Source organism: Athalia rosae, chromosome 5, assembly GCF_917208135.1.
Source record: "Athalia rosae chromosome 5, iyAthRosa1.1, whole genome shotgun sequence".
Classification (NCBI taxonomy): Eukaryota; Metazoa; Arthropoda; class Insecta; order Hymenoptera; family Athaliidae; genus Athalia; species Athalia rosae.
Window position 1 is genome coordinate 11848760 of NC_064030.1, and position 12530 is coordinate 11861289.

At 40.9% G+C, this 12530-nt stretch overlaps 1 protein-coding gene and 1 long non-coding RNA gene across 4 annotated transcripts; one reads left to right on the forward strand and one right to left on the reverse strand.

Annotated features, from left to right (window-relative positions):
• Positions 1–49: 49 nt before the first annotated feature.
• On the reverse strand, positions 50–3968 carry LOC125500900 (protein ALP1-like). Of its 3 annotated transcripts, none has more exons than XM_048655063.1 (3): positions 3273–3968; positions 925–3103; positions 50–848 (listed from the first exon to the last, which is right to left on the reverse strand). In XM_048655063.1, exons 2-3 carry the CDS (start codon positions 1543–1545, stop codon positions 183–185), a joined length of 1287 nt encoding a protein of 428 aa, XP_048511020.1. In that variant the 5' UTR covers positions 1546–3103; positions 3273–3968; the 3' UTR covers positions 50–182. The 3 variants fall into 3 exon arrangements, with proteins under 3 accessions (XP_048511020.1, XP_048511019.1, XP_048511018.1); XM_048655062.1 differs by having other exon boundaries at positions 925–3146; XM_048655061.1 differs by having other exon boundaries at positions 925–2736; positions 2834–3968.
• Positions 3969–4162: 194 nt separating this feature from the next.
• LOC125500901 lies at positions 4163–7840 on the forward strand. Its single transcript, XR_007278366.1, has 3 exons — positions 4163–5928; positions 6762–6952; positions 7622–7840. It is a non-coding gene; the product is annotated as an uncharacterized LOC125500901 (long non-coding RNA).
• Positions 7841–12530: the final 4690 nt, after the last annotated feature.

A 12530-nucleotide genomic window follows, 5' to 3' on the forward strand; every position in this document is an offset into this window, starting at 1 on the left:
GAATCTTAACTCTGAAGTATTTCAAAACGGTGGAGAAATTATAATCGGGAAAACAATTTATTGATACATATTTATAGATTTAGAGCTATTGGGTAAGCAAGCGGTAGACGAACCAAGTTTTTGCACAAGCCGAATCATTTAACAATGTTTTAAAAATCGTTCTGCATTGCTCTCTCCCATTGTCAGGGAACTGCACCTGCGCCTTCGAAAAAGGTAGCATAGTCTTCCCTTATCTGTGTTGCATGTCGACTGCGTGTGTGTGGTCCAAGATATTGGATGTCAGAAAGCCCAAAGGAGGTTGCACACCGTTCATCAGTGCTTAAAGTTGAATAAAATCTTGGCCGCAAAGGCGTTTCTGCCTCGTACGATAATATATAATTATGGAGGCAACACGCTGCTTGCACAATTTTCTTAGCAGTGGGTACAGATGCCTCAATTGGCTTACGAAAGATCCTCCATTTTGCTGCAAGAATACCAAATGCGCTTTCAACCACTCTGCGAGCCCTACTGAGCCGGTAATTAAAGACTTTTTTTCTCCGATCTAATGCACGGCTTCGAGGATAAGGTCTCATCATGTATTCTGTGAGCGGAAAAGCTTCATCAGCCACAAGAACATATGGCAAGATTGGTCCATCACTGCTAACAGCTCGAGATGAAGGTAGTTGAAACCGATCTCCCTCAAACGTACCACCCATCTCACTATTTCTGAAGACCCCGCCATCGCTCTGACGACCTTCTGCTCCAATATCCACTAATGTGAAGCGATAGTGCGCATCACTACACGCCAGCAGTACTATGCTGTGACTGCCCTTATAGTTATAAAATGTGGAACCACTATTTGCTGGAGCCTATTAAAAAATACCGGCATCAATATGTTTATCACATCATCACAACTAGTTAAACGGGTACCTCGCATATACTCACTTGCAGCGTGACGTGTTTCCCATCAATAGCCCCAATACAATTCGGAACATTCCATTTTGCTTCAAAATCTTCTGCTACAGATGTCCAATTCTCTGCGTTGTCAACCAAGAATACTGTGTCTTTTAAACATCGCCAAATTTCTTCACAACCTTCAGCAATAATTTTAGATGCAGTATTGTTTCCGATTCTAAAGGCAAATGAAATTGATACCATACTGTCCCCGGATGCCAGATAACGCAGTACGATTTCGAGTCGAGTACGAGCTGAGATTGGAGTACGCACTACCGTCTTTTTTGTCAAGTTGGGTCTTGTGAGAGCCAGCAACTTTTCAAAACATTCAGGCGTCATTCGAAAATAGGTAATATACTTCTCATGATCATGTAACAGCATCTCTCGAACTAAGTTATTGCTTGCACCCTGGCGAAGTCGACTTTCCAATTCAAATATCGGTCGCACCCAAAATCTGCGAGGTCGTTGGTGTTCTTCAGCCTCCATAAATTCGTGCATCGTCAATAACTTCAACAACTTTCTGCGCATAATTCGCTGCTGCGAAGGCTGCCGAATTTTACGCCACTTTATCCACAAAACAGAGATGGATATCAATAAAGTTTCTGCATCCATTATTATCACGCAGGTAATGAATTGATAATACTCTGTAATAGAGTTGAGGCGTTGACTGATGATTCAGTTAACGGTTGAGGTAATGCTGTTCGTGTTCACGTCACTTTAATGCTCGCTCTTCTCGTTTGTTATTATTCTTCTGTTGATATGTGCTGTCAATATTTGTGTTGTCTTTTTGCTTTTACGGATATGGTCCGGTGTTTTCAAGTTCGTCTGGCACATGATTGCGGACTGTACGCTCTCGGAACCTCATCATCAAATCAAAATCGTGCATTTCGAATTGTGCACCAGAAGGAGACACTGCAATTGGCAGAACATTGTTACGTCCGTAAAAATTTCGGACCATGGGAGAACGGCATTTAAGAAAGCCCGGAGTCGAGAATGCCGGAGCGCTGCTGATTGGCTCTTGGAAAAACCCTAGATTGCGGATCGGTTGACCGGAATAACTCCGCAACGAATACGGAGTCCATGGGACAGCGGCCTCATGGCTACCGCTTGCCGCGCTGGCAGCTGATATCGGAGCCCGTCTAGTGGCAAGTCAACACAATGGCGGCACAGAATAGAAGTGACGGAATCGTCATTGCTGGGATGTGTGTTGTATTTTACATGCCCTTGTGATAGCACTCTTAGTTCCATGAACGAACATAAATAATCTTGGTAATAAAACTCTGAATAGTGCGACATGTTTGTCGACTTGATCGATGATCGAAATATCGGGTGTTCACTCACCAGCTCGTCGTCCGCTTGTGAGGTTAGAAGGACAAAGCTCGTCGAATCATCGGTAATCGCTACCGACAGTGATTGCCTTATAAAATTTTCAATATATCGTAAAACAGATGTATTGATTGATGCTATGCAAGGTGCTCAAGTTCGTCCAATTCGCGAAGCAATCACGTGAGTAACAAACAGCATGGGTGCGAGTCAATCATAAACTTTGAGTTTCTAACGTATTCCAACGTACCCACTGTCTCGAATCAAAACAACCAGCATTTCCTCTTGTTCCACAAGCATACGGATATCGCAAAATACAGCAGTTTCTGCTCCAATGACACAAATCGAGGGTTCCTATTCCTACAGGAAAACCAACGCCGAACGATCCAACACTACTACCCAGATATCACAAAAGGATGCTTTCCCTCCTGGCACGCCACAAACTTGGGGTTCCTTTCCAATCCTACTCGGCTATAAAACCTGTAACAAAATCAGAGAGAGAAAAACTTTCCAAGATGGAGGTCTCCCGCTGATACTGTTAGTCATTACAAGTTGCAGGTGACAAAATTCAACCTACCTCCCCCAAAGTTGTATACAAGTCAATCATAACCAATGCCTTCCTAATGTACCTGCTGTGCTGTATCAACGCAATTAACACTTTCCTTTCCACCACAAGCATTTCGATACCGAAGGATGCAGCAGTATTTGTCCTAATACGAGGAATCAATGGATCCTACTTCCACAGGTGAAATGAAGTCAACAAATTCTTTAGCTCTTTCCATGTAAAGTCACGAAAGAATTCGGTTTCTCTTCTGGGACTTCACAAACGGGAAGCTCCTCTCCAATCCTACCCGCCGACAAAAGTTCCAAATGACCGAAACGGTGGAAGACTTCAAAACAAAGAAGGTTTACGTCCAATGAGGTGCGTCGTCAGCAGCAGTCAAATCACTTACTGGCCACGCACCCGGCAGTTGTCGGTAAGCCAACTATGACGTTTGCCTGCCATTGGTACTTACCATATCGCTTCATCACAACTAACACATTCCTTTGTCCTAGAAGCATACTGATTTTGAAAGATTCATCAGCACTTGTTCTATTGCTACAGTCCAAGAGTTCCTTCCCAGAGACCATCTTCGAGCAAATTGACGATGAAAAATCCGGAGCTCCCTTCCACATCACCCGAAACCAACTAGTCTTTCTCCTGGCACAACACTCACGAAAAACCTTTCCAAACGCGATCCCACTAGGGGACGAGAGCTGTAGCGAATCGAAAGGTAAACAACTTTCCAAAACGTAGGTTTCTTCGACAAGAAGCTTGCTTCAATAGCTAGATCGAGCGTTGACTGAAGATTGCTAAAGACAGTCAACGCTTATGGGACGCTTGACCGCGCTGTAATGTCGATACTAATCCTCGCGAGTTCCCGCCCTCTCACTAGACGCGGCGGCGAGTCGCGAAAACTATTCAGATTAAAATCAACGTTGCAATGCGTTTACCAAACGCATTGAATCTGCTCGCTCGCTCTGCACCACCGACGTGTGTACCGACAACTGTTGAATTTAGTTTTTGCATTCATCTTCAATTATGTCAACGTTTTATATTGCCGTGATTTTTCATTTTTCTCGTATTAGTTAATTGTAGATTAACATAAAAATGAAAAAATCCTCAGAATTCTTCAAACATCGCTAATTTTTATTTAAGTAATTAACGATTTCTAAACACATTGATTATCTCTGGTTGTAAGAATAAATAATAATCATTTCAAAAACTATAGGTTATATTCTTTATAATATCCTTGAATGAGATTAACGATTATTCAAAAAATCAATGATTTTTTTCGAATAAAAATAACAATTTTAACGACGGTAAATAATTTTATTTAATGGAATCAACAATTGTCATGAAAAAGAACGATTGCTTTCAATAAAATTCTCAAGTTCCTGAAAAGGAATGTTGACTTCGAATAAAATTATTGATTATTTATTTTTTAATAACTATTTCTATCTTTCACAAAAACTAATTACTAAATTTTTCATGATTCGAAGTTAAACAATAATGGATATTTCATGAAAATCACCTGGGAATACATACAATGGTTAACGGTCCCTGATGGACGGTACCTATGTATTTTATCTCACTCCTTCGAAAATTGTTATTTAATGTTGCGATAGGTGGTCATTTATCCAAAATTAAATAATAGGTTGGTTTCTTCCTGAAATACATTTTTTAATTGTTGGTATATTAAACGTAGCAATTAATAACTTTTTCGAAAATTCGCATTTTATTTACGCAAAATTACTCATTCTCGGGAAAACGTTCCTCTTACGTTAAGTTTATTATCGTCATTTTTTTTTTTTTTTTTAAATGCCTAGAATGAAAATCTTCGAAGAATAGTTCTTTCTTTTGAAAATTATCAACGTATTTTGCACCTAATACGAATTCTTTGTGAGATTAATTTTTCTTCTCCTAAAAATTACTCATTTTGCGAGGAATTAATATCATATTTTGTGAGTATTACTAATTAAGTCATCGTTTGAAAGTGGGGTCCACCCTATGTTTAGCTATAAGAAATCGCCAAATTCAGAATTTTTTCCACTGACTATTTTTTTACTTTGATTTTATAAGACATTCCTAATAGTTTTTGCAAGTTTTGAATACCAGAAAATCGTATTTCAGATGCTTTTAATAGAAATTTTCATGTTCTCATTTTTTTAAGTTGCAAATAGTACATTGTGCTACAAGGGGGAGAAATAGCCTTCCTCCCTTGATGCACACCGTGCTTTTTACAACAATTGCAGGTATTTTAATATTCTGAAAATTGGTCGGAAGCGTCTGGAAATTCTAAAAACCGTGATTTTGAATTTCTGAAATTTTCGAAATCTATAACATTTCTGAAATTTTTAAACTGAAATTTCGAACAATGTTGGAAATTTTGAAAAAGAGTTTATCGACCCCCTAGCGAAGTAATATCCATTTTCGCCCTGCGTGAAGTCCACGCTATCAATAATCAATTTCCGATCCACTCTACATGTGAGAAAAAGGGCCGTTGTTATGCACGTGTTTTCGAAATATTCATTATTTTAAAGTATATAACAAATGAAGTGATTAGATAAAAATGTAATGGGTGAAATAAACATTTTCGAGTTTTGAGCAGGGTCCACGCGATTTTTGGCTATAGAAAGAATCTATTTACGGGGTCTTCTGCAATTTTCAAGTTAACTAATTTTGATAAAATTTCGTGCTGCAGCTAATCTTTTACATAATATCATAATAAACAACTTTTATGTGAACACTTGTTCCGGAAAACCTACCGGAGTAAAGTTATTCCGCTGAACGTTGACACGTTGCGAAATATCGGTTTTTGATTTTCTAACAAAGTTTTGACACTAAACCTGTTCAAAAATTTGTCAAACTTTCATTGATATGTTTCCGGAGGTCTAATGAACTCATAGAAAAAACGACTACTTTGTGTTTGGCCACGATCATATAAATATTAAATTTGACCGGAAGTAGTTACAACGCTGCATCGCTACCAATGAGCGATCGCCGCCGAGGCAATAATGGTGCTCCTATTGTTACCCACACAATCATTCGCGTATATGAGATGAAAAACGCCAGTTTCTGTTGAACTTGCATCGCAAGAGCATTTCGGAAAACGCCAAAGAGCTAATACGGTAAGTCACACGTTATTTTTGTTCGTATGAAGTAATAAAAATAAAAATTCTCAACATTTATATAAACTCTTGCCCTAAAGACGATAAATCTTCCTTTTCAATTGCATGAGATTTTGCCACTTTTCATACTCTATATTACAGCAATGAGATGTAGGGAAAGTCGGGGCAAACCGAGGTACTAGGGCAAAATAGAGTACCTCAAAAATTTTGTAAAAATCTTTTTTTGAAATGATCAAAAAGGTCTTCTAACATAATTCCTGGTTTTAGAAATTTGTTTTATTTTATAACCAAGTCGAACAAAATTATTGATGTCGATACCTCCAAATGTTAATATAATTTTACTTTTCATATCCAATGAAATTATTACTTTTTTTTCATGGCAACTAAAAATCTTTGTTTTTTTAGTTCAAATACGAATAAATACAGAAGTTTCATCGTATTCAAGTCTCACAATGTTCGGGCGTAGCTGCAGTACCCCGTTTTGCCCCGCGTTCCCCTACATATTCTCATAGAAGATTGAATGTTCTACAAATCAACAACAAAGTTCCGTCTGAATAATAATAATTTTGCAATAAAAGTAATAAAAGTCAGAAAATTCAGAACGGGCATAGTAGGATGGTCTTATATCTTTCGTTAGACGATAAACTAAAAATCTAGGGGAGGCTAAAAAAAAATCGTTTATTAACGGACACCCTAGTGGATATACTCGATTGCGTTTCGATTTTTAATTTTGATCGGAAACTCGAGTCGTGATTCATGAAAAAAAAATTATTCCAACTCGCTTTCTGTACAAGCTAGGTTAAAGCTTTGTTTTATGAATTTTCTATGAAAAGAACTATGGAGAACCAGCGACGAGAGACATCCAAAGAAAGGGAAGCGGAGGTGGAGAGGAGGCGGGTGGCGCGTGAGCTCCGGCATAAGGAGCGGGATGAAATAGAGAAAAGACAAAAGGAAAAGGAGAGAAAAAAAAAGGAGAGAGAGAGAAAAGGTCGCGAGCAGACGCGAGAGAAGAAAGAGGTGAAAAGTAAGTTTTGAATAATGCAATAATTGAACAGTTTTGTCATCAATGATTTAACGAAAAGAATTCGACAAATGACAAGAAAAAGACTGGAGTTACAGAAAAGTACATGTACTCGATTACAACATTAGAGTGAACCTACTAAATAATATGCTTGTCTTCTTTTTTTTAGTCGCACTATGGGTAGGTCGGGCAAAACTGGGTACTTCAGGAGAGCATGAGAGAAAAACTAATTTGATCAAGAACGATGTTCCAAGTCTTTTTCGATCATTTCTAAACAAATCAAAATCTTGTTTCGTGATGACTCATCTTGCTCCTGTCCTATCCTGATTTCTATCCTGTTTTGCCCCGCCTTCCCCTATATTAAATTCTCTTTCCGAAAAGGGACATTCTCTCGATCATTACTATTATATATTATTGTTGTTCTCGTTACAGCAATGTATTCTTTTCAATGGCATACACTGAGTATGTGTTTTTTTATAACTATAAGTGCATATCACTTATCGCTTGACCTCCGATGTCATAATTGTCGTGATTGTCGTGATCGTGAGTTCCGATTCTTCTAGTTCATTGCATGAGTCATTTTCTTTGGGTGCAGATATTATGTGTAATACATGATTGAGAGGATGCATGCATGACGCGATTTAACAAGAATGTTGTTTAATTGTTTACCAGATATCGATGGTCCAAAAACCGCCGCGGCGGGGACAAGAAAGAGGATGGCGCGAAAGGCGCCAAAGACGCGAAAGGCGCGAAAGGCGCCAGAGCCACCAAAGGCAGCGGCGGCGGGGGGGGTCAGCCCGACCCCAATTTCATAGCCTTACTGGAGCGCGGGGGAGGGGGGCGCAGGCGTTTTTTATGTGCTGCCGAAAAAATAAAAAAAATTAAAAATTAGCCCGGCGTACGTCTTAATTCAACAACCTGCACCTATAATTATTTTCTTGCAGCGCCGGATGGTTATAGTCCAGTCATATTAGCAATCCGCTTTGCTTCGGTGGGAGATAGGTTGGGCGATTTTTTCACAAGCTCATTTCACCCCCACGGAAACACCCCTAAGTTGTCTTTTGAGACTAGGCCCAGGTTGGACGTCAAAAAATTGTTAAACATTGTTATTTAGAATTGTCTTTCATCAATTCGCAGGTTTTGGTCGGTTGTTCAAGGTTCACCGGTATTCGTATTACGTATCGTCGTTATGTTCGCATACGAGTTACACGTCGTCCACTCGTGTCTTTGTATTCTGTCGATGGCGTTATTAAAATGTCTCGTTCTCTCATTTTCGTGTACACTCGTTTCAGCAACCGATTTTACCTGTCCGGTGCCAAACGCTAAGTAAAACTAAACATCTTGCCGGCCCAGCAATAGCCTGGTGATGCCGAGTTCGGTTTTTGCACTGTTTATGTCCACACAATCGCTCTTGTAATTAGTATTTCAATGGGAAAAAAAATTATGAATGCTACAAATCTTGAGGGATAAACGTGAATTTTTTGAAGTACGTACGGTCATCTTATTTGCCGTCAAAAACGATTCAACCGAGGTGAGCGCGGCGGCGACCGTCGCAGCTCGTGGCGGTCGTGGCGGGGGAACGTAGGATGGGGGAATATGTACCGTATCCGTATCGGTTTTATCTCTGTTTCTCGACGTAAGTTCACACAATAGCTGTAAATGATCAATAATTCGGTATGCTGATGGTGTTATAAATAAAATACGCTTAGATGTGAAAAGTTTTCGCCGTGTAATTCCAAGCCTTCTACATGATACCATACTTATATAGATCCTTAAGAATTAGCGCATTGAAGAAGTGGTCAATTTATAAATTTATGACTGTGCACATTGACATCCAAAAGCGAATTGAAACGTTTGCCATTACCTGCATCGAACACACTGCATGTGAATTTCTCGCATGATCTCAAGTATGGAATTTGCCAAAAAATGACAATGGGAATCAATGACGCCACCGAAAATTATATTTGTCAATTATCAGCTACTCATGAAGAGCATTTCCAGGAGACGCCACGAGGAGGCTATTGACAAAGTCTCCCGCGTCGGACGACTCAAACACCTCTAGGTCCTGAAGAGGTGCGAGCAGCGACGTGTACGTAACAACCCCGAATCGCCCCGAACACACCTCACGTTGATGGTTCACGTGCTATGCAGATTTCTCAGTTTCTGCGGAGGCCTTTGACCCATGTTTCGGGTATTTTGTGTTCGGCATTGGTCTCCTCACCATTTGACATCTTTGTTAATTTTCACGCGCATGAAGTTGTAGGCCAAGTCACGCCGATGCTGTCCGCACACTTCGTCTTGGAACCAACCATGGTCGCTGATATGCACGGCGCGCTGAATCAAATCAAAGATCTTGTCTTGGATTCCGTACTGGGCTCTGTAGCGTGGATACCAGTTGTCGAAGACCGCAGTCATGACATCAAAGGTCAAGGAAAATCTGGGTGTTGCCACGCACAAATGTCCAAATTCCTTCTCATCTTTGGTTTCGTAAGCCCTGAAGTACGTCAATATTTGCCTGGTAGCGGCAAGCGTCGGGTCGGGATTGATGAGTTCTTCGCGACACCGTTCGCAGTTTGTCTTATCGATAGACTTTTTGGCGATGTACCCGGCAAAAAACTCAACTGCGCATTCGGTGAGCGATGCTTGATCTGCCTTGAATATGTCGTTGGCACGCGCGACGATTCGGTGGACATCGTCATCTGTATTTTCGTCTACGTCCAGTTCGACATTCATCTTTCCCACAACACCGCATGCGAGGTTAGAATCGGTATCTTTCCTCGTCCGGTTAGACACAGTTGTTTGCTCTTCGACATTCAGCAGTGTATCGTCCTCGTCGTCCAAGCAATTCGCAGATTGCGCTGGTTTCATCAAGTTCAGAACGATGTTTTTCTGAACGATAAGTCGAAACTGCTGCGCCGTCGGATTTTGATTGTACGTTCCTCCGTGGCAACGCACCATCGAGAACATGTTCTCCAACGGATCCTGATTGAGTCTCACCGTCATCAAGAATTTGACGTTCTCAATTTTCAAGTCTTCCCAGAGCAAAAGTATCCCCTTTACGGTTTGCCTAAAGCCGTTGAAGCATGGGGGGATTTTGGGGCCATTGTTTGTCAGCGTTCGCCATTTCGCGGATTTAACGAGTACGTTTTCCAGACGTTCCTGAATTTCGGGTCGTCGCTCAGATAACGCACAGCGGTTGGGATCAGCGTCGTTCGGAACTCGACTATTGAGGAGGTCAAAGGTATCGTTAAGAATCCCTAGAAATGTCGCCGTATTCATAACGGTGGGAGTGTCGATGCATCGCATCGCTGCGGCAGTCTGCATAGCCGCGGATACCCGGTGGCTAAATATTTGTAATGCGAGACGACAGTTCATCCTCTGGAAGATTGACGGATTGACGTGTCTCTCGGACAATTTCACCGCCGCTCTGGTCGCTTGATATTTTTCAAGATCCCACAACTTCCGCACGTCCCCCCAAGAAGCTTTTCGGCCTTCGTCGAATACGATATCATGGACCAAGAGCTGATTGCGGAAGTTTTTCAAGAGGTGGGGCACATCGAACAGGGCATATACTTTTTTACCACTGCGTGTAAAGTACGGCTTATCTATAGATGATATCCGCCCGCCAATTACGCTCTGATTATGGGGACCCTGATCGCAGACTATAGCTCGAACATCTAAACCCGGTTGCCTTGACCTCGTCCAGCATCCGATCAATGACAACCGACAGAGTCTCGTTGGGAATCGAACCCCCTGTCAAGAAATATCCGATAGGCTGCTTCCAATTGTGCAGCAAGTCCCGGACCATGAAAACGAGAGTACTCGTGGCTACTTCATCGGAATTTCCCAAGCTACTTAAGTCCTGGAAACCCTCAACCTTCTGACGTACTTCGTTGGTATTCGACACCTTCCCTAACCTTCAATTCATCAAAGAGAAGCATGCATTCGTTTGGTTCCATGCAAGCGACTTTGTTCGATAAACATTCGAAATCGTGGGACCAACGCCTGGCCAAAGCTTGATATGGAGTCGGAACAGGTACTCAGTGTTTCAGGAAGTTTTACCAATCGCAAATAATCACTATATATACTCAAGTACAAGACCCCTAGACTGACTAAGGCGCACGGTGCGAAATCTGATGTGCGACACAGCGCATTTATATCATAACCAAGGCTCTAAGGACTCATCTCGCAGATGAAATTCGTTGGTTGAGCTGATGCTGACCATAGGACCGATCGCTTCGAGCCGCGGTATAGAACCTAAGGTCTTACGTGTCATGTTTCGGTAGTGAGAGCCGGCTAGTGCCTTGGCTCTCTAGCGGTGTTTGGGGGTACTAATTGGTCTAGTAACGAAGCGCGGCTTCGTTACACTTTTTTCGCAATTTCTTCGATAAAATTATTATATCACAAATTTGTTGAATCTCCCAGACCCCCCGATTTTTTTGAATTCGTTAGATCTTAACATGCACTAATCATAATGCATCTTTGATGGTTGTGAGAGCAATCCGGAATCAATGATTGTTTTTTCAGCGTTTTTGGCAGTAATATTTAGAATGAATATTACAAATGCGTATTCATAAAATAATACATGTACATACATCGAATACCCAAAAACAATCGTGAAATGTAATGTAATTATTAAATTTTTCCTTAGTCCACCTACATACCAATTCGAGGTACTGTCAAATAACAATTTTACATACGCTTTTTAGTTTTTAACGTCCAACCGCTTCGTTATAGGTATTATTTTGCGCACTTCTAGTGATTTTTATGGTAAATTGGTGCCAATTACATACGCAAAGTAAACATTTTACATTACTATTGGGAGAATAACGCTAATGTGAAAGCATCGTCAAGTTAAAGTTTCATATGGTTTAGCTCGAATCGCAGTGTTTGAGAACAAATTAGGATAGATACATAATATATACACGCAGTAACAGGTGTTGAAAAGCATCCATACAAGAGCACATCGATTTAAATACGCTAATAGGCGATAAAATATAAAGACAAGTTTCCCCCGACGGATACGAGGCGCTCAGAATTTTCTTGTAATACCGGGGCGAGAGAAGTGTATATTCACTAACGAGAAGCGAACGAGCGGAACGTGGGAGGTAAGGGTTGATACGTACGCAAAATGGAGCGAGCGCGAAGCACCGAGTGCAATTGACTCGTAAAATCTCTGGTTCCCTTCTTAAAAAAACTCATCTAACGAAATCATCTCGAAATTATCGTTTGATTGTCACCGCTTTTTCGCGATGCCGGTTGGTTGTCGGTGACATGCATAGTTCGACGTGAACAACGGCGTGTTGATGTTCATGGCGATCTGTCAGTTTGACGTCTTGCAAATGATTTTGACGATTGAAGGCAAAGCTGAAGTTGTATCATCAGTTTGGTAAATAATTAAACAAGGTTTTCGTTTTGAATATGATTCACATTCGATATTTCCTTGGTTACCCGCAACAAATTGCCATCTGATCAACTGAATCAGAAATCTGTCTGCGACGAAAAAAACTGCAGCCAATAATTTTGGTCTGCGTGCGTGGTATTTTTTTTTGCTAAAGAACTACTAAATCCATTCGCAACA

Bases quoted from the DNA above. Each gene is read 5' to 3' on its own strand.
- LOC125500900 (XM_048655063.1), bottom strand. From the start codon at position 1,545: ATGGATGCAGAAACTTTATTGATATCCATCTCTGTTTTGTGGATAAAG. The intron at 849-924 runs GTGAGTATATGC...ATTTTTTAATAG, and splicing joins GGAAACACGTCACGCTGCAA to GCTCCAGCAAATAGTGGTTC.